Source organism: Budorcas taxicolor, chromosome 5 (assembly GCF_023091745.1).
Source record: "Budorcas taxicolor isolate Tak-1 chromosome 5, Takin1.1, whole genome shotgun sequence".
NCBI classification, from domain to species: Eukaryota; Metazoa; Chordata; class Mammalia; order Artiodactyla; family Bovidae; genus Budorcas; species Budorcas taxicolor.
In genome coordinates, this window is record NC_068914.1 from 4,257,569 (window position 1) to 4,285,325 (window position 27,757).

General features: G+C 41.9%; 1 protein-coding gene across 1 annotated transcript in view; it reads right to left on the reverse strand.

Annotated features, from left to right (window-relative positions):
- Nucleotides 1-11,241: 11,241 nt before the first annotated feature.
- Nucleotides 11,242-27,757, reverse strand: part of SHLD2 (shieldin complex subunit 2) — a 41,070-nt gene continuing 24,554 nt past the window's right edge. The window contains exons 5-8 of the mRNA XM_052639673.1: nt 24,752-24,958; nt 17,132-17,360; nt 13,564-13,679; nt 11,242-11,483 (exon numbers count right to left, since the gene is read on the reverse strand). Of these exons, the coding sequence (XP_052495633.1) occupies nt 11,242-11,483; nt 13,564-13,679; nt 17,132-17,360; nt 24,752-24,958 (794 nt within the window). The remainder of the gene's footprint in view (nt 11,484-13,563; nt 13,680-17,131; nt 17,361-24,751; nt 24,959-27,757) is intronic.

A 27,757-nucleotide genomic window follows, 5' to 3' on the forward strand; every position in this document is an offset into this window, starting at 1 on the left:
GGACTTAGAATCCTGGCTCCCGGTCATCCCTGTCTTGAATTGGACTGGAAACTCAGACACTGAGAAGAAATAGTCTCTTTTAGTGAAAGTGTAGCTGTACATAGGTAGAGTGCCGTGGAAATTTGGAAAGCTGATGATGTGTTAATGTTCAGCCTACACTTTTTTTCTGCTGTTGTTTCTCTACCTTCTGCCTGGCAGAGAAGACAAGTTGTCTAAAGGGTTTACTTCAGTTGGTTCACAATAAATATTAGGTTGGTACAGCAGTAATTGCAGTTTCGGACTGTGAATTTTAAATCATTATAACTAGGCTCAGACACACCTTATTAATCAAAATAGGAACCATTACAGTCAACACATTTTTACCAATGAAAAATAAGTTTGTTTATTCCTGTAGCATAAAAATTTGTGCTTCAGGATTCAACGAACTCTTGGAAAGCATTTTCTGCCTCCAGCTGATTATGAAAGTGTTTTCCCTGCAAAAAGTTGTCAAGAGATTCTTGAAGAAGTGGTAGTCAGTAGGTGAGAGGTCAGGTGAATATGGTGGGTGAGGCAAAATTTCATAGCCCAATTCGTTCAACTTTTGAAATGTTGGTTGTGCAACCTGCGGTCATGCAGTTGGGCACTGTCATGGAGAAGAATTGGGCCCTTTCTGTTGACCAGTGCTGGCTACAGACGTTGGAATTTTCAGTGCATATCATCCATTTGCTGAGCATACTTCTCAGATGTAATGGTTTAGCTGGGATTCAGAAAACTGTAGTGGATCAGACTGGCAGCAGACCACCAGTGACCAGGACCATTTTTTGGCTTTGGGAAGTGCTTTGGAGCTTCTTCTCAGGCCACCCCCTGAGCTGGTTGTCACCAGTTGTCATATCAAATCCGCTTTTTGTCATGTCTCAATCTGATAGAGAAATGGTTCATTGTTGTTATGTAGAATACAAGTAGACAACACTTCAAAACGATGCTTTCTTTTTCTTTTCCAGTCAGCTCAGGAGGCATTCACTTATCGAGCTTTTTCACCTTTCCAGTTTGCCTCAAATGCCAAATGACAGTAGAATGGTCAGCGCTGAGTTCTTGGGCAACTTCTCACGTAGTTGTAAGAGGATCGGTTTCAGTGATCGCTCTCAGTTGGTCATTGTCAACTTGCAGTGGTCACCCACTATACTCCTCATCTTCAAGGCTCTTGTCTCCTTTGCAAAACTTCTTGAACCACTACTGCACTGTATGCTCATTAGCAGTTCCTAGGTCAAATGTGTTTTTGACGTTTCGAGTTGTCTCTGATCATTAACAACCCATTTTGCCCTTGAATTAAAAAAAAAAAAATCACTCAAGTCTGCTTTTTTCCTAACATCATTTCTATAGTCTAAAATAAATATAAAATATACAGCAAATAATGTCATTAGCAAAAAAATAAAGTGAGAAATGCATAGTAAAATTATGTATAACATAACCACATTTATTTAAAAATGTATTCCAATATCAAACGGCAAAGTTCAACAATGCAATATCGCAGTTACTTTTTGCACCAACCTAATATAATAGCATAGTCTGACGACTAGCTTGGGCGTGTAAGTGTGGAACAGTCCCAGAAAGCCTGGGCAGCATGGCTTGGAAGAGAAGGCTCTTGGGGATCAAGACTCACTGGCTTCACACCTGCAGGAGAACGCTGTGAACAGCCCGCCCAGGTACCAAGTGGTGGACAGGTTCTGATCATCTGCCCTTGGGCCCTCACTTTGGGTAAGAAATGATGAAAGCACATGGCCAAAGCATAGCCCATCGGGCTGAAACCTTTGCCTGTAAACCTTGCAGACCCATTATGATTACTGTGTTGTGATAGATGTCCCTGTAAACTTCACTAAGATGGAAGTTCCCACAAACCACAGTCATCGATTCCCTGTGAAGATGTACTCAAAGTCACCAGCAGCCCTTCTGCTTGTCACTGATAACTGTTAACAGTTCAGTTCAGTTCAGTTCATTTCAGTTCTGTTGCTCAGTTGTGTTCAACTCCTTGCGACCCCATGAATCGCAGCATGCCAGGCCTCCCTGTCCATCACCAACTCCCAGAGTTCACTCAAACTCATGTCCATTGAGTTGGTGATGCCATCCAGCCATCTCATCCTCTGTCATCCCCTTCTCCTCCTGCCCCCAGTCCCTCCCAGCATCAGAGTCTTTTCCAATGAGTCAACTCTTCACATGAGGTGGCCAAAGTACTGGAGCTTCAGCTTTAGCATCAGTCCTTCCAAAGAACACCCAGGGCTGATCTCCTTCAGAATGGACTGGTTGGATCTCCTTGCAGTCCAAGGGACTCTCAGGAGTCTTCTCCAACACCTCAGTTCAAAAGCATCAGTTCTTCAGGGCTCAGCTTTCTTCACAGTCCAACTCTCACATCCATACATGACTATTGGAAAAACCATAACCTTGACTAGACGGACCTTTGTTGGCAAAGTAATGTCTCTGGTTTTGAATATGCTATCTAGGTTGGTCATAACTTTCCTTCCAAGGAGTAAGCGTCTTTTAATTTCATGCCTGCAATCACCATCTGCAATGATTTTGGAGCCCAAAAAAATAAAGTCTGACACTGTTTCCCCATCTATTTGCCATGAAGTGATGGGACCAGATGCCATGATCTTTGTTTTCTGAATGTTGAGCTTTAAGCCAACGTTTTCACTCTCCTCTTTCACTTTCATCAAGAGACTTTTTAGTTCCTCTTCACTTTCTGCCATAAGGGTGGTGTCATCTGCATATCTGAGGTTATTGATATTTCTCCCGGCAATCTGGATTCCAGCTTGTGCTCAGTTATCATTTTCACCTGAATACTACTAACCTTGCATATTCAAGCCTTGTTTCTGTGTAACTGAAACATCACTTAAATGGTGTCTTCTCTTTTCTTACACAGTGAAGCAACTTCTGCAAAAGAAAGTAGTGAGATGTTGCCTCTTTGACTTCACCCCCAATCTCTGTCAATGCACAAATATAAGCTCTGCTGCTAGTGGTCTGTATGCACAGAATACCCTGTGTTTGCTTTTCCTTACTTATTTCATGATTTTTAACATAATCAATACTGCTGTAATTTCTAATAGCATCACAGCACACATGTAATAGGCATTCTCTATGTGTTTGTATGGGACTTCCCTGGTGGCTTAGTGGTAAAGAATCCACCTGCCAATGCAGCAGACATGGGTTCAATCCCTGATCCAGGAAGAGCCCCTGAAGAAGGAAATGGCAACCCACTCCAGTATTCTTGCCCGGAGAACCCCATGGACAGAGGAGCCTAGTGGGCTATAGGCCATGGGGTCACAAAGAGTTGAACGTCAGACACCACTTAGTGACTAAACAGCAACAGTGTGTTTGTATAGCCAGCTACTAGAATGAAACTGTTCCCCTTTATCTTGGGGTCCTGAGACCATAGGTGCCAACTACCCCCACATTCCATGGGGAGGTTCATGTCTATCAGTGACCTTTCCAGGGCCACTTGGAAAATTTGGTAAATATGCCCTTTGCAGGACAGAATGGACAGACATGTCTGACTCAGTTGAAAATTTTCAGTGGCAAGAGACAGGCAGGCTCTCTGCTCTGATGGGGAGGTGGGGGGTGCTATATTGGTTGGCCCCTGTTTACATACACAGTCAGGGCAAAAAATACACAGTGCCTCCCATGGACCTAAGACAGCAGGTCTCAATCCTGTCCACAAGGTGATCCAAGCAGAATGAAGCCCTTGGCATTTCCGTAGAACATTTAGAATCAGCTTCTTAATTTCCACACCATGAAAGTACTAGAATTTGGTTGGACTTTCCATTGAACATACAGATCAGTTTGGGGACAATTTGGTATCTTTAAAACGCTGAGTCTTCAGCCCATTAACATGGTGTATTACATGTGTATAACATGGTGTATCCCTCCATTTCTTTAGGGTTTCTGCAAGTTTCTTTAAACTTGTTCTGTGGTTTTACAGGAAAGTGTTCTTGTGCCTCTTCTCTTGGATTTACTCTTAGGTGTTTTATATTTGTTTCTAGTATGTAAAAATTCCATTGATTTTTGTACATTAACTTTGTACCTAGTGAGTGGCCTTGCTAAAGTCACTTGTGATTGCTTGTAGAGTCTGTATTTTCTTTGTATATAGTAATGACCTCTGTGAACAATAGTTTTCCTTCTTCCTTTATAATCTTCATGCCTTCCTTATCTCCTGCAAAACTGTGGTGGCTGCGTGATTGGACAGGAAAAGGAAATAAAAGGAATCCAGATCATGAAAGAAGAAGTAAAACCATATTTATTTGCAGATAACGTGGTTTTGCAGAGAAGGAAATGGCAACCCACTCCAGTATTCTTACCTAGAGAATCCTGTGGACAGAGGAGCCTGGTCTATGGGGTCACACAGAGTCACACACGACTGAAGCGACTTAGCATGCATGCATGCATTGGAGAAGGAAATGGCAACCCACTCCAGAATTCTTGCCCGGAGAATCCCAGGGACAAAGGCGCCTGGTGGGCTGCCATCTATAGGGTCGCACAGAGTTGGACACAACTGAAGCGACTTAGCAGCAGCAGCAGCAGCAACATGGCTTTGTGTATAGAAAATCCGAAGAAACCCACCAAAAAATTTTGTGAATGTAAAATTCTAGGTTAACATTTCTTCTTCTTTCAACAGCTTTAAAATGTCATTCAAGTTTCAAATTTCTCTTATATTTGCCTATGCCACTTGACTTGCTTAGTTCCCTGACCAGGGAGTGAACCTGGGCCACCACAGTGAAATCACTGAGCTCTAACCACCAGACCACCAGAAATCCTCCAGAGTTTCTTTTCTGTGTTTTGCTTTTATCTAGCATCTTGGCCCCTCTAATCCTAGCTGCCTTGGCAACTCCAGTCTCCAACGTCTTGTCTGTTCAGCTCCAGAGACTCTGCTTCCTTTTCTACTTCTTAACCCATGGCCCTCTGTGCAAATGCTCAGCAAGTTTCCTAAAGGGAAAAGTGGTTCACAAAATGTCAGCTCATCCCTTGTGTTTTCCTTCTTCTGAGATCATGGCCCATCAAATGCTTTTTGACTTGGCAGCTCTTTAGCAAAGAAGCTTTCTGTATTTCATTCAGGTTTTCTAATTCTCAGCATGAACATAATTCTGACTCAAGCAGAAAAATCATTATTTTCTCAGAATTCTTCTCCCAGAGAAAGAACTGGCAACAAAGAGTGATTTTATACAGGGAATTTGATGACACAAGTTACATAGCCTTCTTAGGGGTCCGATGAAGCCAAAAGGAGAAAAGTTGCTTGTATCAGTTGGCTGGTTTTGGAAAAATGGTGCATAACAAAGAATCTCAACATCTTAGTGTTCTACTAAATTGAGCATGTATTTCTCACACATCTGTGGATCAGCTGAATATGGGCTGGTCTAGATGAGACAACTCCCAACCTGTGGGTCTGACCAGGCTCATGTCCTCACCTAGGCCTGCTCCATGTTTGTTCATTCTGAGCACAAGCTGAAGGGGCAGCAGCAACCCAGGGAAAGCTTTTCCACTGGGAAGGCAGAAGAAGGACAAACACATTTCTACCTTCAGCTTGTGCTGTGTCGCCTAATATCCTATTGGCTGAAGTGGGCCACATAGCCAAGTTTCCAAGTCAAGGGGCAGGGTAAACTACACCTTTTTGGGAGAAGAGTTGCAAAGCACCATGGCAATAGATACAGCTACAGGGAGAGGCTAAGGACGGGGGTGATAACCCAGGGTGCCATATTGACGTTTCCTAGAAATGGGCAACTCCAGCCTCTGTGCTTGGCTGTGCAGGTGCGGTCCCAGAGGAGGACAACTCCCTGTCTCGTAACGGCTGCCAGGTCTCAAAGCCACTGCTGCCTATTTGGTATCCTATAGTGACAACTGGCTGGAATTTGCACAAATTTTATTTTTTGCTCAAATTACTACAAGAGTCTCAAGCATCTTGCTGTCATAAGCATCAGCATCAAAGGAAGAAAAGGATAATTTTCTACTTTCTGCTTCCTAGCTTCACCTGAGTGCCTCACATTTGGTGAGCAACCTGGAACCTGGTCCATAAGAGAGTCTGGGAAGCATAATTTTCAGACTTTCATTTCCCAAAACTGTAATACAGACCTTTAAAGTGGATAAGAAGGGTACTGTGTGCCATCCCACACTCCGGGGCAAACCTGAGTCATGGGAACCTGCAGAAAAAGGAGGCTCTGGAAAAACCCATGTGAGCACTCTAGCTCATAACTGGTCACATAGCACCTCCCTTGCCCCTTAGGTGGCCTTTCTGTACCACTGCCCTGCCCCTGCCTGGATGATCAAAAATCCCTGTTAGGGGACAGTGGTGGTGGCGGTTGTCCAGTGGTTAAGACTGCACGCTTCCAATTCAGAGGATGTGAGCTCAAACCCTGGCACAGAAACCTAGGTCCCACATGACATGGAGCAACCAAAAAAGTGAATAAATAAATAAAATTAAAATTAAAAAGAAAGAGATTCCTGTTAGAAAATTGGGAGGAGGAATGGAAGCACAAACTGGAGAAATAAAAAATGGAGCTCCATGCCTATCTATAAAGCATGAGCCTCGGTCAGGGCGGGAGAGAAGGGGAGGTGTAGACTTCAAATGACGTCGGAGGTTTAGACCACTGCGTGGGGTTGGACATTTCCAGTGCTGAACATAGCTTGTTTTTACAACTAGAAGTCACAGGAAAGATTTATTGTTATGTAAGAATGATCAAAAAAGTCATGGTACTTGCCCTAGATTTTATCCAAAGGGAAGGGGGAAGCAGGTTTGAATGGGTGACTGGGGAAGAACAGAATGAAGCAGTTAACCGATTACATTCTATAAGGCTGGCTCTTTCAACAAAATGATGTATGTCTTAATTTATGAAGCTAGATTGGACTATCTGCCTATTATGGGTTTTTCCCCTTAATTTTTAAGTATGGGATTATTTGCTCAGATCACTCCTCCCCTCTCTACTTCAGGGTTGTGTTTCTCAGAGTGGACTATCAAAGTGGGGAGGAGGGAACTAGCGCTGAGGAACTGTACTAGGCCTTTGAGCATTCGCTTGTGAAACTGTACAACAGTTCAGGAGGAACTTGCCCACACTTAGAAGTGAGGGGCGTGCGCATCGGGAAGGCAATGCCATCTCTCAGGCTGCAGAACTAGGAAGTGGTGAAGCTGGAATCTGAATCAGATTCCAGATGTCTAAAAATGGTAACATTATATCACATAAAGCCCGAGAGACCTCAGAAAGGACAGAGGTGCTGCAGAGTGCCAGAACATTCCACAGCCTGGGATCCATGTAAAGACCTGTAAGTGCCTATTCAATAGAGCCGCTTCAGTTTGTCCCCGTTTGGTTTCTAGTGAGGCTGTTTATTTCTCCACGTTTCATCCCTATTCCCCTACTTCCCTCCCTCCCTCCCTCTCCTTTCCTCTGTCCTTCACTCCTGTCTGGTAAATTCTCTGTTCATCTCCACTAATGAGGTATAATCCAGCAAATAACGAGCTTTGATTTCTATCTGCCCTTTGAGTTGGTAATATGCTTTTATCGGTTTGCTGTTTGACAAATCTGGTAGGACAAACTTGCAGGGAGTGGATGAGTGGGGTGGGTGGTGCATGGGTACAGACCGGAGGGGGGCCTGGAGCTGGTGGTCTCCTTGTCAGGAGGGCCATGGGAACGTGATTGACGGGCTAGGCCAAGCCGCAAGCCGGTGGAGCGACCCGCGGCGTCCAGCGTATGTCCCTGGAGCAGAGCGCCACCCAGTGTCGGCGCACCCCTGGGGACATAAGTGCAGCTACTGGCTGCTGCTGCTTGCTGCTGCTAAGTTGCTTCAGTCGTGTCCGACTCTGTGCGACGCCACAGACAGCAGCCCACCAGGCTCCGCCGTCCCTAGGATTCTCCAGGCAAGAACACTGGAGTCGGGTGCCATTTCCTTCTCCAATGCATGAAAGTAAAAAGTGAAAGTGAAGTCGCTTAGTCGTGTCTGACCCTCAGCGACCCCATGGACTGCAGCCTACCAGGCTCCTCCGTCCACGGGATTTTCCAGGCAAGAGTACTGGAGTGGGGTGCCTTTGCCTTCTCCGGCAGCTACTAGCACCCACCGAGAAAAGCGCCTACATCCCGCAATGGATCTCTAGCGCCTTCTACTGTTTAGTAGCGTACTCACTGCGAAGGAGAGACGCTTAAAGGGAATTCCATCTGCAAAGCAAGTTTTAAAGGATGAATTTGGAGCTGATTCCGGAGGTGAAAGGCTGAAAAAAGGACTTCGGTTCTTGTCTTCTTTGAAGAACTCAGCAGAGATCAAGATTGTGAGACAAAATAAAAAGGGGGGGGCGGTTCATCAGAAGCAAAATACATGTGGAAGAAGCAAAGTGTGTGTGGAAACAACAGGATACGTTTGAAGGGGCACACAGGTGAGCTGAGTGAGTTGCATCTACTAGGGGCAGCTTAGGTTGCTTATGTAGTGTTAGTTTTCTGGACTTTTTTTTTTTTTTTCTGGCCAGTCATCTCCAAATTTGGCCCTGGCTTGGGGCACATCTCAGCCAAGCTGGATTCCAGTTTGCATTTTCTCCCTCCTTTTGTCCTTCCCCTAAACTGAAAGCCTCCTCTGCATGTGTCCTGGGGGGAAATCCACAAGAATGCACCCAGTCAGGCCCAATGCTCCCACTGGTATCCCATCTCAAAGTATCAGCAGGACACCAGTTGCAGGCAGGGCTCAGCCTGGGCCTACCTATCTCCTCCATCAGAGCTGCAGGGAAACTGATAACTGATAACCGTGGTGAAACTGATAAGCTAGCTAGCTCCTCCACCACCACACACACACACTCTTCTCTCGTGCCCATTCCCAAGCACTAGCTCCCCTTCTCACAGCCACTAACCTAATGTTTTAAACCACTTTACACCCATTACAACGGCTAAAATGAAAATGACACCCTCAAATGTTGGCAAAGGTGTAGAATCGGAATCCTCATACATGTATAGAACAGTCTTGGAGTACTGCTTGAAAGTTTTCTTACAAAGTTAAATCTACACCTATCCCATAAGCCAGCGATCTCCATAGGGATTTACCTCCCCAACTACAAAATAAAAACATACATCCACAACAAGACTTGTAAAATGATGCTTATAGCAGCTAGAAAATGGATAATGTAATATATTCATAAAATTGGTATATTCCACAGCAATAAAAAGAATGAAATACTGAGTCACATGAAAACTTGCGTGCATTTCAAAAATGATGTGAGAAAAAAGTTCACAAAGGAAATAAACTATATGATTTTACTTATATGAAATTCAAGAACAGGACAAACTAATCTATGGTGGTAGAAATCAGAACAGTGATTTCCTGTCATTAGTGGGAACTAACTGGAGGTAGAGATGAGAGGAAGTTTTAGAGTGATGGAAATGTTCTAAATCTTAATTGGGATATTGGTTACATGAATATATATTTTTTCTATATTTGGGAAGTGATCTAATGCAGGGAATTTATATTCTTTAGAAGTTAGGGACATTTTTCTAATAATTCCATCAAGCAAAAATAAAGGAGAAAATAAAACCAGGATTTCCCATTTAGGGGAATCACTATACCATACTGGTAAGATTCTTCCAGACAGTATGATCACAGTGTTGCATGAAAATCTGCCTGCAATGCAGGAGACTCAGGCTCAATCCCTGGATCAGGAAGATTGCCCTGGAGAAGGAAATGGCAACCTACTCTAGTATTCTTGCCTGGAACATCCCATGAACAGAGGAGCCTGGTGGGCTATAGTCCATGGGGTCACAAAAGGGTCGGACAAGACTGAGCAACTGAAGAAGAACAAATGTAAATAAAGACAGCTCCTTAGCTTATCTAGTATCTGATTATGCAGACAATTCGCTGGCCTGCTACCCGGAGCTTATCTGAGCATACAGTGAAATGAATCAGAGAGAAATACTAGGATGGAGAGAGGAGGTGCCATTTGGCGGGAGCTGTCGGCGTGTGAGAGATCAGGCAGGAGCTTGTTCTCCCGTGACAAGAAGCTGTCACAAACTGTGTAAGAAGGTTTTGTTAGAAGTTACAGACCCTTCTCCACCAAATAAGGTTCTTTTGTATGTGTGCACTCTCATACATACTCTCATCATTTTTGTATATGGTTTTGGAGAGAATCACAAAACTCCTGAGGTTCATTTTTAGGGAAGCCAAGTTAAAAACAAAACAAGCCTGAATTTGAGAAAAAAAATTTTCAATGAACCAAAACAATTTTACAAAACACACCTGTTCATTTTATCATAAATTTAGCTTTCTTCAAGCAATATGATTAATCTAGTACCACTGAGCATCCTCCAGACCTCCTGGTTAAGTACCGCTCCCGATTTCCTCACTGGTGACTACCATTCTCTGTGAGCTGCTGCTATAGTTGTAATGAGAGAATGTATAGAATGTAATAAGTTGTAAAGTGTCTGTTGGTAAGTAAATTCAGTGAGGTACTCAAATCCTGCTGCTGCTGCTGCTGCTAAGTCGCTTCAGTCGTGTCTGACTCTGTGCGACCCCCTAGACGGCAGCCCACCAGGTTCCCCCGTCCCTGGGATTCTCCAGGCAAGAACACTGGAGTGGTTTGCCATTTCCTTCTCCAATGCATGAAAGTGAAAAGTGAAAGTGAAGTCGCTCAGCCGTGTCCGACTCAGCGACCCCATGGACTGCAGCCCACCAGGCTCCTCCGTCCATGTGATTTTCCAGGCAAGAGTACTGGAGTGGGGTGCCATTGCCTTCTCCAACTCAAATTCTAGAAATGAACAATATGACTCTCTGCCTTCCCTGATAATGAGTTGAAACACGACCATGTTCCTACATTTTCAATGCCTCTTTATCAAAAGACATGGTCGTCTGGAACTTGTCTAAACATAGGCTTATCTGAACTAAGCCATAGTCATGTATAACTATAATCAAAGAAATCATGTCATGTCTACAGTTTATTAATGAAGGAGTGTGACCATAGCAGAAACGCAGTTCCTCAGGTCCATGTCTCAGTACTTAGCACAGAGCCTGGAATGGAGCAGGGACTGAGCGGGGAGAGGCTTAACCCTAATGACCTGCTGCATGCTGCCTCATTGCTAGATCATTTCTCTAGGGGCAAGAAAGGGAAAGACCAAAAAATGAGCGACCAATAAACTTCACAGAATTTTCTTAGGGAAAAATAAAGTTTTAATTAATATATTTAGCACAGTTCTCTTTATAAAACATACTTATTTTAAAACCCCAAGCAAAAGCCCTGTCATTCATTTCCAAAGACAAATCATTTCAGTGCTCTTCCTCAAAGCGCCTGCATTTTCTTCCTCTGGTCTCAGAGAAGGACTGGGATGCATGCTTCAAGCTGTTGAGATAAAAATCCAGGAGGGAGAAGTCCTGCTGCAGTGGGTAGCTGTTCTCATCCAACACAAAGAGGCTCTGCACCTTCAGGACACAAGGTGCCCCGCTGCCCGCCAGCAAGGCATGGAGCAGGTCCGCGGCGACCATTCCGTAGGTGACATCAGAGGGAGGGACTGGGGAAGAAAACACACGTGGGTCTCTTAGTGTCCTTTCCAAGGGAATGGAAATGCTCACACGTAAAGGGTTCATTGTTTCCCTTGGTTTCTCAAGTCCCAAAGCCACTGTAAATATCTCTATCCCTGCTCTTTCTGGCCGTAGGTTACTCTATTATGATGAGGTCCAATTCCTGCTGTTCTGAAGAGAAAGCACGGGTTCAGACTGATGGTGTTTCCTATTATGGCACAGCCACCGGCTTCATAAAACAATACAGGAAGGAACTGAGATTCATCTTTTCCTAAGTTAAGCTTGAAACAAAAAGGGTATGTCCACATCAGAAAAGAACTCTTAGGTTTATCTAGTCTATCTTATCATGGTTATATACACACATACTGTTTGTATAACAGAACCCTGAGTCAGTTACTTAATGAATATCAAAATCTTTTTTAAATATTTATTGATTTGTTTGTGCCAGGTCTTAGTTGCGGCAGGCAGGATCTTCGATCTTCACTGCAGGACCTTTAGTCGTGGCTGTGGGATCTAGCTCCCTGACCAGGGACCCTGTGCGTTGGGATTGTGGAGTCTTAGCCCCTGGACCACCAGGGATCTTAAGACCACAAGTCTTCCTGCCCCAAGATACAGAGGGTGAGGATGAAGATGGAGGAAAATCCCTCTATTCCTGGGGAAGGGGCAGAAAACCACCTTGGATCAAGACCATCAGCAGTACCCTGAGGCTGGGATAGGGGTAGGACCACGCACAGATACTCATCAAAGACACAGGCAGAGCTCGGCTGCTATGGCAGGAGGGACAGGGCCTGTTAGAAAGCACCACATCCAAGAACCAGACACACGAAGAACCTGTGTAGGACCACGGCTAGACAAGAATCAAAGAGAATCACTCCTGCCCCTCTCTCTAGGCTGGGATGCAAAAATGACAACCAGTGGAGCCTGTGCCAAGAAACTCTCTGAGGCCCGGGTGCAGGGTGAAGGATTAAAGCTGCCAGTGGAGCAGGAATATTTGGAGGAAAGTCTCTGGAAAACACTCCCCACCATGAGCACAGATAATGCTAGATAATTTGAAGCCAGTGGTGACCTGAAGGTAACCAGAGCAATGAAAAACTCAAATCCAACTCATGGTCTGGCAAAATTAACTCTACTCTGCTGACGCCCACCCCCATTAAAAGTCGAAGAAAATAGGCACGCTCACTTTAGGTACAAATACTGTTCGCCTCAGTCTGTACTGTTCTATAAGCAATGTTCAACATTTAAGCAAAAATGAAAGCCAGAAAAAATAACCCACTATTAAGAGGCAGAGCCATCCTTAAACGAGGTTAACTCATCTGCTCAGAGAGTCTAAGACTAAGGAGGGGAGGGTGGAGTTTGAGCATCTGACAAATGGATCATCTTCACGTTTGTTGTCAGCTACTGATGATCAGCCACTGTTGCTGTGCCTATCATCAGAGCTGGGGTTCCTGAACACCCACATGACTGACATCTGGGCAGTCTTCATATGTTTGTATAGCGCTGCACATTCATTCACTCAACTATTACAAAACTAAGGTACTGGTGTTTTCCCTCGCCAAGTGGAAAGAATAAGAAGAGATTAGGCACCGACCTCTCTCCACGTGCTGAGACAGACGTAGAGCAAGTCTTACCTTCCAACTCACATAATCTTGTGTTTCTTTTTTTCTCCATTGCACATATGAGAGTTTTATTTATTTAAGCATTTTTTGTTTTATATTGGAGTATAGTTGATTTGCAGTGTCGTGTTAGTTTCTGGTGTCCAACAAAGTGAGGCAATTCCACGCATACATGCGCCTATTCATCTCCAGGCTCTTCTCCCACACAGGTTATTACAGAGTATTGAGTAGGGCTCCCTGTGCTATGCAGTTGGTCCTCGCTGATCACTTATCTTATTTACAGTAGTCTGTACAGTCTTGCGTTTCACTCAAGCTAAACTATCCTTCTGCTTATAAACTGACAGGAAAAGAAGTGAATTTAGAGTATAGTGTTCCTTCTACGTTAATATGCTGTCTGTACTCCTGATATGAATGGTTTCACAGAGGACAACCTCTTGATGGCATGTTGATAGCTTACCTATTACTCTGTGGAGCCAGTCAGGAGAAATGTTGAGAAGAATCTTCTCTATCAGCTTTGATCCCACATGGATGCAGACCTTATATTTTCCATCAACTATGGTCATTAAAGCTGGCCTGCAAAAGAGTAAACAGCTCAGGACCATCAAAAAGATTTTCAGTTAAAGAAATGTTTAAATGTAATATAATTTCAAAACTCAGCTTTTATAAAAAAATATTTATTTATTTACTTATTTTGTCTGCACTGGGTCATTGTTGCTGTGCAAAGGCGTTCTCTGCCTGTGGGGAGTAGGGGCCACTCTCGAGGTGTGGTGAGTGGGCTCCTCACTGCCAAGGCCTCTCTTGTCCCAGGGCACGAGCTCTAGCGCATGCTGGCTTCAGTAATCACTACACGCAGGCTTAGTTGCCCCGAGGCATATGGGATCTTCCCAGGCCAGGGACCAAACTGGTGTCCCTTGCATTACAAGGTGGATTCTTACCACTGAACCACCAGGGAAGCCCAAATCACTGGGTTTTTCTGCAGAGTTAATTTTAATTCCTAAAACAACACTAGCATGTCCTGAAATGCCCTAGAAATGAAGGGCTTTTATTTTAAAGAGTTTCAAGTAATAAATTAATAGATTTTATTTATTTCACATTCATTTTAAATTTTCAGATACTAATATAAGAAGACATAATTTTACCCTATTGTGAAAATTACTTTTAGAGATAAAATAAAGATGATAATCACATATTTCACAATTACAATTTCAAGTTATTTTTTCCCACTGGATTCTTTACCATAATAAACAAACTGTTGCGCATGTCACTAAATAAAGACAAAGAAGTAGAGACAAGCCATGATACACTCTAAAGAACAAACAATATGAGCAAAATGACGTGAATAAAATTATTCTGTGTGCTCTTAAAGAAAGGGATACGCCCCCTTTAAAAATAAATTATCACAAGATAAACTGAACCGAATTTAGAAAGACATACCAGTATAGGGGAATTCAATGTAACCACTAAAACACGACTACTGATTTTCTCTCTAAAAACTTATTTTTCCCTTTATCCACGATGATTCTAGGTCCTTTTATCTTTTTATAATCCTTCCCCAGGGTATCTCACTTCTCCCATTCTCTTTTTTAAATCTGGATGTGCCACGCGGCACCTGGGCCTTCAGTTCCCTGACGAGGGACTGAACCTGCCTCCCCTGCATGGGAAGCACAAAGTCTTAACCACGGAACCTCCGGGGACGTCCCTCCTCCTCCATTCTCTATTTTAACAAATACGTGCTCAAAATCTTGTACTATTCAGTATATACACTGGGTATACACTAGTGAACAAGAGAGATCTGCTTCCTTCACCCAAGGAACTTCAGAGTTTAGTGGTATAGAAAGACAGTTAAGGTTTTCAATACGGAGGCAAGATGCTTCGGTGGGGATAGAATAGGCTTTTCAACCGACAGTACAGGGACAACTGAATGAACAAATGAAGTTGGACTCCTACCTTATACCACATATAGAAATTAACTCAAAACAGATCATGAATCTGTATGTAAGAGCTAACTATAAAATTCTTGGAAGAAAATACAGGAGTAAGCCTCCATGATATTGGCTTAGGAAGCATACTTTTCTTAGATACGATACCAAAAGCACATGCAACAAAAAAGAGAAACAGACAATAATAAAAAGTGACAGCAAGGACATGGAGAAACTGCAACCCTCATTCACTGCTGGTAAAACTAAAACTGTGCAGCAGCTTTGGAAAACAGTTTGGGAGTTCCTCAAAAGGGGTAAAAAGTTCCACATCAACCTAGCAATTCTACTCCTGAGTGCATGCCCAAGAGAAATGAAAACATGGCCACACGAAAAGTTGTACATGAATGTCTGGAGCAGTATTATGTATAACAGCCAAAAAGTAGGCACAATCCAAACGTTCACCAATTGATGAAGGGATAGATAAAATGCGGTGTATCCATATGTTGTTGGTTAGTCGTCAAGTTGTGTCCAACTCTTTAGCGACCCCAAGGACTAAGCCCACCAGGCTCCTCTGTCCATGAGATTTCCCAAGCAAGAATCCTGGAGTGGGTTGCCATTTCCTTCTCCAGGGATCTTCCCAACCCAGGGATCAAACGTGCATCTCCTGCCCTGGCATGCAGGGACGCCCATATTACCTGGGAATAAAACAAAATGAAGTGCTTGATATATGCTACAATATGGACGAACCTGGAAACATGTTAAAAAAGAAGAAGCCAGTCATAAAAGACTGCACCCTGCATGATTATTTATATGAAATGTCCAAAGTAAGTACATCTGCAGAGCCAGAAATTCGACTAGTGGGTGCTCTAGGCTGGTGGGACGGGAGAGTGAGAAGTGGCCACTTTGGGGGTGGGAGAGGGGAAGGTGACCTAAAATGGATTGTGGTAACAGCTGCACAAGCCTGTGAATATACTAAAGCCTTGGAATTTTACATTTTAGATGGGTTAATTCGATGGACTGTGAACTGTATCTCCATAAAGAGGTTTTTCAGAAGACTACGCAAGTAAATGACTCCAGGTGCACACACAGGGCCCTTCAACGGAGAACAAAGGAGGCGACTAAAAAAAAGTCTCTCTGATGAAGGGCCCCTCAACTAAGACACGAACGAGTCAGCCTTGCGGGGTCAGGCAGGGAGAGAACCAGGCGAGAAAGCCCTAAGGAGGAAAAAGTCAGAGCGCTAAAAACCGTACAGAAGGCTAGTATCAACCCAGAGATCAAGGCACGGAGTGTGGCAGACGAGTGTGATGGCAAATGCAGAGTGTGACGGGAAATTCCGGAAAGGTTCTAAAGGAAGGCAGGGGTTACTCTGTTGGCTGTGGAGAATGGACTTGGTGGAGACAAAGGGAGGAGGGGACCTTGCATCTGAATCCAACCTTCTTTTTCAGACAAGCAACTTCCAAAGTAAGAGCAAAGTTCATTTACTTATTCATAACAAACAGAAATATATGTAAAGAGAAATAAGGCTAATGGACTATGCTTCTATAAACTTTCTTATTTAAAGTATTCCATGATAACATGCTGAACATATCTGCATTTGGTTTTTAGATACTACAGTATTTAGAAATAGACAAGAGCATGAAACACTGATTGCTAATCTGCTATCCTTAATGTTTAGTGTGAAGATGAGAAAACTGAGGTGCAGAAAAGTTAAACATCTTACTAGCTTCTACAACTCAGGGGTTAGATCATATAATTAATTTTAACCTTTAAATTCCAATAATGTGTTAAGATGGGGAAATGAGTTTCTTATGAGCCATTTAGAACTTGGTTAAAAATTAAACCAAGTAAAAGGTTTCTTTAGTATATCTGCTTAAAAACAATAAAATCTCCCAATTACTGCTTTTCAAAAATTCCTGTTACGATTACTGGGCAATTTTTGCTTTCATAAATAGCCATTTCTCCATCACTCAGGAGGAAAAATTTATTCTCTTGGATTAGCTCCAGTTATTTTTCATCAGAAACACTTGATATATATAACTTTTTGGTCATTTCTAGTCCCGTAATAATAAACACTTTCCATCTAGCTGGCCTGCTTAGTTGCCTTACCTATAGTGTATTTTCTTCATAGTAAATGGCAAGCAGCTAAAACATTGTTTGTAGATCTTGTTCTCATCTGTTTGTAGTTCTGATCCACATTTTGCGCAGCCAGTGTATATAATATTGGGAAGAGAAGAAAAAATACTCTTCAGAGAACTGCGAGCATTTAGAGCTATTTTCTGAACTGCTGTAATGGGAAACACTAGCTCTAAAATCTGGGCTTTGATTAGAATCACTCCTGTAAAAGATAAGCAAAAAGAAATATCATAAATTAGGAGGCCAAAACCATAACTCTAATTTACAAGCATGGTTAATTACATGGTTGGTTCACAGCTACTCATAGTGAAGGACACTAAGGTCTTGGTCTTCTCTGCTCTCTTGCTAGACAAGCTCACTCACTTATGGCTTCAGCATTTACTCTAAAGTGTAAGGGGTCATCTGCCTGTAGCTAAGAGGAAAGATTCATTTGGCTACCTTGGTTGAAAAGATTGATGTCTGTACCAGGGAGGAGGATCCTGCTCAGTTTCACTGCCAGGGACTGACTGCGTGCTGTGCTGTCCTTAGTTGCTCAGTCGTGTCCGACTCTTTGCAACCCCGTGGATTGTAACCTGCCGGGCTCCTCTGTCCATGGGGATTCTCTAAGCAAGAACTCCCCGTGGCAATTGGGTTGCCATGCCCTCCTCCAGGGGATCTTCTCCACCCAGGGATCGAACCCAGGTCTCCCGCGTTGCAGGTGGATTCGTTACCACCTGAGCCACCAGAAAAGCCCAAGAATACAGGAGTAAGGGTAGCTCGTCCCTTCTTCAAAGGATCTTCCCAATTTGAACTAGGGAATTGAACTAGGGTCTCTTGCATTGCAGGCGGATTCTTTACCAGCTGAGCTACCAGGGAAGCCCACCAGGGACTGACTATAACAGCACAAGGTTTTTGTATGGTTTCCCAGTGGGGAGTACCTCTCCAGGGCCTGCAAGAATACTCCCAATTCCCAGCCTCATGCCCCAAATGAAGTGAGGATATATCCTTTGTGCTATTAATCATCAAAACCATAGCCACCTAATTTGTTGTTGTCTATATGTTGTTTATTTTTATCGTTATATCTAATTCTAGGCCTCTAACCCCAGCAAGTAGATGTTTTATGTAAAAGATATGTAACAGGAATTTCCTGGTCCTGTGGTTAAGACTGCCTTGCTATGAGGAGGGTGCGGGTTTGATCCCTGGTTGAGGAGTTGACTCATTGGAAAAGACTTTGATGCTGGGAAGGATTGGGGGCAGGAGAAGAAGGGGACGACCGAGGATGAGATGGCTGGATGGCATCACTGACTCAATGGATGTGAATCTGAGTGAACTCCAGGAGTTGGTAATGGACAGGGAGGCCTGGCGTGCTGCGATTCATGGGGTCGCAGAGTCAGACACGACTGAGCGACTGAACTGAACTGAACTGAACTGAGGAGCTAGGATCCCATATGCCTTGTGGCCAAAAAACCAAAGCAATGTTGTAACAAGTTCAATAAAGACTTAAAAAAAAAAGAAGATTGTTAAAACAAAAAAAGGGTTGACTCTTCTGTGACACCAACATAAATGCAGCCCCTCTACATGCCTGCGGCATTCTTCCTGCAGTGATCATCCTCACAAGCCCGTGAGGCTTCAGAGGCGGCGGCAGGAGGGACACAGAAACGGGAAGCAGGTTTAGACACATACATGGCACTACAGCACTGCCCGAGGAGGTCTCACCGGTTAGTATCAGTCTAGAGGCTTCTGTGGCCACTCACTCCCATGTTTGAAAGTTGTATCGAATTTTTGTTTGATGATGTAAAAATGTGTAAATTTTCTACTATCTGTGTTTATTTTCCAGAAATATTATTAATTTAAATTGACTGCTAGTACTAAAACAGAGCATGACCCTACGGGGCCCTCCCTCCCAGGTACAAATTCCTTTCTGTCCTCATGTCTTGTTTCTAAGAAACAGGCTTCATTCAGCCCCCTTGACCTTCCGAGTTCCAATTCAGTTACGAATCTGGGAAGGGAGGGAATCGAAGAAGCAGTCAAGAAAGAACAGTATACCAGTGGGGCAGGGTCCTTCTCATAAAATATATATAACAGTATCTTTGAGTTCTTCTGCAGGAACTAAGGCCCCCACCCAGCTGGAGGATGGTAACTTCAGGCTAAAAAGCACAAGATTCCTGGAACATTATCCTGTGACCTTACCACCAACCAATCTGAAGAAAGTCACACCCTTTCACATCCCAAATATTGCCCATAAAAACTTCTCCCTGAAAACCATCAGGGACTTAGGAGTTTTTGAGCATGAGTTGCTCATTCTCCTTGCTTGGCCCTTCAGTAAACCTTTTTCTGCTCTAAACTCTGACATTTCAGTTCATTAGGCCTCACTGTGTGTCCAGCACATGAACTTACATTTGGTTAAAGTTAATAATAAATGTTTCCATGTAGAAGTGGGTATATGGAGTTCTCTGAGAATAAATCTCTGTAATTCAATTAAAAAGTGGGCTTTTGTTTTTTAATTTTCTGGGCCAGGACTGAGCTCTTAAAGCTGTGAAGTCTGACACTAACTTGAAGTAGGCAGCGTCAAAATTGAATTGACCTGTACAACACCCAGTTGGTGTTCAGAGTTGGAGAACTGGCTGTTGACGTGGAAAACAACAAACCATGATGTTTATTGAAGAGTTGTGCATAAAAACAGCTGACACCGGAAGCAACTAAAAACCAAACAAAATGTACGAAACAGCAACTCTCAGGACATTAGCTATCAGGCAACAAAGGACAGAGATCCCTAAGAGGTGAGAAGCAAAAGCTGTCAGCCTAGTAACTGCCCCAGCTTACAGACAAGCGCTCACTGGCTACAGTACAGGAAAGCAGGCCCAGGCAGAGCCTGGTGGTTTCCCTGAACTGACAGCAGACACAGCTTGAGTCTGGAAGGCTAATATGGCTAGAGACATCAGAGTTGGTTATGAGACAAGACGGAGTGGAACTCTGGAGCACTGCAGAGGGTACCCCCCGCCTGAAGAATTCAACTGAATACTGACCAATATATGTAACCAGAGGGCAAGAAAAGAACCATCCAAAAGTACTGGACAATCCCTGAAGCTTGCACAGAGATAGGAATAGTGTCTTCTCCCACCAGCTGGAGGGGAAAATCTCATAATTCATAAGGTATTCAGCAGAGAACCTAGAAGTTATACTTACAGGAAAATTCATGGCACTAAACTCCTACATTGGGAAAAAACATCTCAGTTACCTCCATTTCCACCCTAAGGAATGTGAAAAAAAAGAAAGAAACCCAAGAAAGTAGAAGAAAGGAAAAAAAAAGATCAGAGCAGAAATCAATGGACTAGAAAATAGAAAAAATAATGAATACAAAAGGTACTTATATGAGCAGATTAATAAAACTGGTAAAACTCCAGCCGATGATCAGTCAAAAAAAAAAGAGAGAGAAGGCACAAATTAGCAATATCAGGTAATACCACTATCACTACAAATTCTACATATATTAAAAGGGATAGTAAGAAAATATTATAACTTCATGCCAACAAACTTTTGTTGTTGTTGTGCCAACAACCTAGATGAAATGAACAAACTTCTTGAAAGATACAAACGATCAAAGCGCACTTAAGAAGAAACAAGTAACTAGAATAGCCCTGTATCTATTAAAGAAATTGAATTTGTAGTTAAAAACCTTCCAATAAAGAAAACTTCAGGCCCAGAGAGGCCTGAAGGAGTTCTGCCAAACATGTATGGAAGAATTTAATCCAATTCCAAATAAACTCTTCTAGAAAACTGAAGAGGCTCCTCCGCCCGTGGGATTCTCCAGGCAAGAATACTGGAGTGGGTTGCCATTTCCTTCTCCAGGGGGATCTTCCCGACCCAGGGATTGAACCCAGGTCTCCCGCATTGTGGGCAGATGCTTTAACCTCTGAGCCACCAGGGAAGGGATGACTGAAGAGGAGACACTACTCGTCGACTCATTCTATGAGCACTGCTCTAACGCCAAAACCAGAAAGAGACACAAGGAGACTGCAGACAAATATCCACCGTGATACAGACAGAAAGCTTCTTATTCACAGATATTAGCAGTAATTCTCTGGGCTTCCCGGGTGTCTCAGTGGTAAAGAATACGACTCCCAATGCAGCAGACACAGGTTTGATCCCTGGGTTGGGAAAATCCCCTGGAGAAGGAGGTGGCAACCCACTCCAGTATTCTTGCCTGGGAAATCCCATGGATAGAGGAGCCTGGTGGCCTACAATCCATGAGTTGCGAACAGTGTGACATGACTTAGTGACTAAACAACAACAGGGCAACAAAAAGCAAGAATTCCCTGGCAGCCCAGTGGTCAGAACCCAGCACTTTCACTACTGGAGCACAGGTCCAGTCCTGGTCAGGGAACTGCCCTACAAGCTGGATGCAAAAAAAAGAAAAAAGAAAAAATTTAAGCTTTTTTTGATGTGGATTATTTTTAAAGTGTTTATTAAATTTGTTACAATATTGGTTTTGGTTTGCGTCTTGTTTTTTTGGCCTGAAGTTCAGTTCAGTTCAGTCGCTCAGTCGTGTCCGACTCTTTGTGACCCCATGAATCCCAGTATGCCAGGCCTCCCTGTCCATCACCATCTCCCGGAGTTCACTCAAACTCACGTCCATCAAGTCCGTGATGCCATCCAGCCATCTCATCCTCTGTCATCCCCTTCTCCTCCTGCCCCCAATCCCTCCCAGCATCAGAGTCTTTTCCAATGAGTCAACTCTTCGCATGAGGTGGCCAAAGTATTGGAGCTTCAGCTTCAGCATCATTCCTTCCACAGAAATCCCAGGGCTGATCTCCTTCAGAATGGATTGGTTGGATCTTCTTGCAGTCCAAGGGACTCTCAAGAGTCTTCCCCAACACCACAGTTCAAAAGCATCAATTCTTCGGTGCTCAGCCTTCTTCACAGTCCAACTCTCACATCCATACATGACCACAGGAAAAACCATAGCCCTGACTAGACGGACCTTTGTTGGCAAAGTAATGTTTCTGCTTTTGAATATGCTGTCTAGGTTGGTCATAACTTTCCTTCCAAGGAGTAAGCGTCTCAAAGCAAGTGGAATTTTAGCTCTCTGACCAGGGACTGAACACAAACTCCCTGCCTTAGAAAGGTGACGTCTTAACCACTGGACCACCAGGTTAAGTCCCCCAAAAGAAGAATTTTTACCCAGAATATAAAGAACTCTAAAAGCTCAATAAAACAATGAAGCCAACTTTTTCTTGGTAAAGCAAAAGATTTCAATTGACACTTCATTAGAGAAGATATGTAGGTGGCAATTCAGTACATAAAAGATGTTCAACATCACCAGCCACTAAGTAAACGCAAGCTGAGAGTATGGTGACCCATCGCTACACATCTACCGGAATGAATGAAATGAAGAAGAATGCCATACCAAATGCTGAGGCGGGTGCGGAAAAACAGAGCTCGTACGCTGCTGGTGGAAATGCAAAGTGGGACAACTGCTTTGGGAAACAGGCAGTTTATTTTTATTTTTTTGGCAGTTTCTTTAACAGCTAAACATAAGCTTGCCATATAATCCAGCTATTGATTCAATTCTTGGGTATTCACTCATGAGAAAAGAAAGACTATGTCTGAATAATGCCTTGTACTTGAATGTTTATAGAAACTTTATAATAGCCAAGAACTGGAACAACCCAGATGTACATCCATAACTGAACAAATAAACAAAGCAGGGTATATTTGTATAACAGGATAAAGAATGATTTACTGATACACACAACCACATAGATACGTCTCAAAGAAACTGATACCTCTCCAAGAATTGGCCAAGTTAGAGATGCCAAACAAAGGATTCCATATATATAAAAGCACAGAAAATTCAGATTAATCTTTAGTGACAGAAAGCAGCGTGACCCCCTGGAAGGGTCAGGGGCAGGGAGGAGGGGTGGAAAGAGATACAAAGAGGTGGGCGACGACGCCATGACTGTGGTTGCTTTCATAGGCTTCATGTCCATATTCACCAGTGTGAATGCACACACTTTATTAAATGAGGGCAACTGCCTATATGAAAATTACATCCCAAAAATCTTGTTAAAAAAATTTTTTTAAAATCTAACATTCTGAACCTGTTTGAAAAGCACCAACTGAAAGGTCCTATTAACTGCATAGGACCCAACTCTTACATTTCTGTGGACGAACCAGAAGAGGGCAGAGCATGCTAGCAAAAAACCCCAAGAAATGGAGTTGAGATTCTTAGCACGTGATTATCAGGAGCTTCAACCTAATTTATTTGGGATCAGATTCTTTTCATTAGAAAAACTGTAAAAATAACCTTATTTCACTTAAAACAATTCTACCATTTAATGAAATCTAAAGCCATCTATAATAATTCTGAAAATTATTTATGCAAATTGGAGAATAAAGCTAAAATTCACTGTCAAGATCCAAATTTCCTGAGATATTTGTAATAACTCAACCTATAAAATCAAAAACAGTAATTTTTTTTTCAAAAACAGTAATATTATACAAATTCTGAGGAAAATTTTTCACCAAATCTTTCTTCATTAACAAATTTAAATTATATAACAATAAACCTGCAGATACATCTCATTTTTTTCAATCTTTATTTTCCCTCTGAATTTATTCGCTATGATAGCCATTGGAAAGCTTTCTATTAGTTTCCAAAACTGATAATCACCGACATTTACTCATTATTGGCATTTAGCAATCTTAACTATAGCTTTAAATGCTGTTTAATTTATAATACCATCAACTAGGAGTTAGCATCTTTTAGCATCATTTCCATAGTTAAGAAGCCAATGCAATTTAGTGGAAAGTATTGGTATTTCCCACTAAAATTGTATCTAGTTATTTATTTTTGCTATTTTAGTCTCTCTTCATTTCAAAGTATATAGCATACTAAACCTAAAACATTCTCCTTCTACTACTTCACCCAAAAGAAATTAATTATATTTTGCTCATGGAAATTGCGTGAGTATGTATATAAAATTCATCAGGCATCCTTTCCTGTGGTATGCTTCTAAAAATGAAATTTATATACACACTCACACACATATTCAAGTTCAGGAAGTATGCTATTACAATATACAAAGCAGTAAGTAAATTCCATAAATTCTGTGTCAATGTTAATTTTTTTTTTTAAATAGTTATTTATTTATTTGACTGTACCAGGTCTTAGTTGTGGTATGTGGGATCTAGTTCCTTGAGGAGGGATCAAACCCGGGCCCACGACATTGGAAGCATGGAGTCTTAGCCACTGAACCGCCAGGAAATTCCTCAATGTTAATTTTTAACAATCATGTATAGATGATAGCTTAGTAACTTGATAAAATATTTATTTCAACAGTGATTCTGATTAGAGTCGCTATCTATTTCTGGCATATTAAATGATAAGCTACTTATATAACTATATGCAAAAAATATTTTTAAGTAACCCTTAATAATTACAAATTGATCTCAAAGGATTATAGGCAGAAAGTCAGGAAGAGGTTAGTATCTGCTTCAGCTACTTACAGAGATCTCTATTTCACTTTTATATCAGTTATACATTTTTCCTACAAATGGCAGCTTCTTTGCTTATATTAAAACTAGCAATGTCTTTTATAAATAAGATCTTACCTGAACGCTTTTCCTCTAGGTGTGTTGCTAAATCTGACATCTTCACAAGGGAGGGTGTGTTTTTTTGAAATTTTGCTTTAAATGTAATTGCTCTTATATCATCATCAAACAGGCACTCACAGGATGACCATGGTGTTGTATGCAATTCTAGGTTCTCTAGGATGCAATTCCGCTGAACAAAAAGATATTTAAATTCCCAAATATAATCTTAAACAAAACAAAAACAAAAAGTTACCATAATGAAATTACCTAGGATCAAAACCAGATTAAACAGACTGACCTGATTAAATCAGTTAAATGTAACTTTTATCACATTAAGGAATTTGGATATAAAGAGGCAAAATATGAATGTTGTGTTAAGGCAGTAAGAATGGTAGAGGTAATTTTAACAAAACTTTTTCTAAAGATTACTTGGTCTCCTAAACAGTCATAATTTATCATAACCAACTGTTTATTCAGAATAGCAAACTCATTCTGATTATCTACAGGAAAGATTTTTTTTTTTAAATAATGACATAGAAATGGACACATGTCTACCATAATCATATTACTCAATGATTTTTCAATACCTTAATTTTCTTATTTAGCTAATTTTTTCGGAACAACAACAAAAAACCGTTTAGATTCAGCTGCTCCTATTTTTAATTCTTTCAGTAATAATTCTGAACCACAGTAGCACAGACTTTCTTGCTCAACAATCAGACAGCGCCGTGCTGTGCTTAGTCGCTCAGTTGTGTCCAGCTCTTTGTGACCCCACGGACTGCAGCCCGCCAGGCTCCTCTGTCCATGGGATTCTCCAGGCAAGAATACTGGAGTGGGTTGCCATGCCCTTCTCCAGGAATAATCAGACTGTATATTAATAAATTCAACTTTAAAACTATATTAAAACAAAAAGAAGTTTCTTAGTACAAAATCTTCTAATGACAACTGTCTTTTTATTTTCCCACATACTTCAGTCTATAAATCTAAATCACACATCTCATCCTCTTCCTCAGTTTCTCTGGACAGCTATTTTTTTGTGGGAAATTTTAAAACAAGTCAGTAAATCTGTATAGACAGAGCATCGTTAGAAAGAGCTAAAGCATATACATTCCAAGTTGTTGCTTAAAACCAATCACTAGTTTAAAACAATTTTCTTGTCTTATTATAGAATACATGCTTAGAAATCACAGGTAAGATAAGCAAAGAAATAAATGGCAGCTACAGTCAATGCCTCAAAATAAATATAGCTAATATTTTAGTGTCCGTGCAGATGTTCTCAATTTGTTTGATTTTTACCTACTATGTCAAATGTATATTTTATGTCATTAAGTATTATTCTACATTTTGCACAGGTACACCAAAATCTTAAAAATTATTAGCGCAATCCTCTCTTTGGGGACATGTTTCTTATTTTTCACTAGTATAAATTTAGTACTATGGTAAAATATTTTTAGCTACATCTTTATTCATAGTCATGATAACTTCCTATTAAGTGTCATTATTAGGCCAAAGTGAAGTCGCTCAGTTGTGTCCAACTCTTTGCGACCCCATGGACTGTAGCCCACCAGGCTCCTCTGTCCATGGGATTATCCAGGCAACAGTACTGGAGTGGATTGCCATTTCCTTCTCCAGGGGATCTTCCCAACCCAGGGACTGAACCCAGGTCTCCCGCATTGTAGACAGACGCTTTACCATCTGAGCCAATTGTTAGGCTAAAGGTATCCCAAATTCTAAGGCTTCCCTATGCACTGTCAATTGTCCCCAAGAAAGGCTGTTCCCCTGAAACGAATTCATGTCAATTATGGGCTTCCCTGGTGGCTCAGATGGTAAAGAGTCTGCCTGCAATGTGGGAGACCTGGGTTCCATGTCTGGGTCGGGAAGATCCCCTGGAGGCGGGCATGGCAACCCGCTCCAGTACTCTTGCCTGGAGAATCCCATGGATGGAGGAGCCTGGCGGGCACTCCATTGGGTTGCAAAGAGTTGGACATGACTGAGCAACTAAGTACACACACATAAGTCAATGATACTTCGATTAGAAAAAGAAAAAAAAGGGTCGCCAGTTTACATCTTCTATAGTCTATGAGAGTGGTTGTTTCTCCATATCTTCTCTACTGATTTCTTAGGACAAAAATCAGTTATCATTATTATTTTATTTGTCTGCCTTCCATTGCTAGTAAGAATAATTTTTTTCATACACTTATTGGCCACTTTTATTTCTTCTTTGACGATCTGCCTGTTCATATCTATTGCTCATTTATTCTCACAAGCATTTGACTTTAGATTATGCTAGTATTTTTAGACAACATGCAATTTTTTATTGGTTTTTCACTTGTATTTTAATTTTGCATATGGTGATTTTCATGTATGGTAGTTTTTGTTACAGCATTTTATTTAACCTACTAATCTTTGGGTTCCAAATAAGTTCACTTATATTTTCTCCTAGTACTTACTGTCCTTTTTAGAAGTATTTGAATTTTCAAAGTATTCTTTTTAATGGCTGAGTAATATTCCATTGTGTGTATGTACCACAGCTTTCTTATCCATTCATCTGCTGATGGACATCTAGGTTGCTTCCACATCCTGGCTATTATTAACAGTGCTGCGATGAACATTGGGGTACACGTGTCTCTTTCAATTCTGGTTTCCTTGGTGTGTATGCCCAGCAGTGGGATTGGAGGGTCATAAGGCAGTTCTATTTCCAGGTTTTTAAGGAATCTCCACACTGTTCTCCATAGTGGCTGTACTAGTTTGCATTCCCACCAACAGTGTAAGAGGGTTCCCTTTTCTCCACACCCTCTCCAGCATTTATTGTTTGTAGACTTTTGGATCGCAGCCATTCTGACTGGTGTGAAATGGTACCTCATTGTGGTTTTGATTTGCATTTCTCTGATAATGAGTGATGTTGAGTTCTAATGAGGTGGATGAAACTGGAGCCTATTATACAGAGTGAAGCAAGCCAGAAAGAAAAACACCAATACAGTATACTAATGCATATATATGAAATTTAGAAAGATGGTAACAATA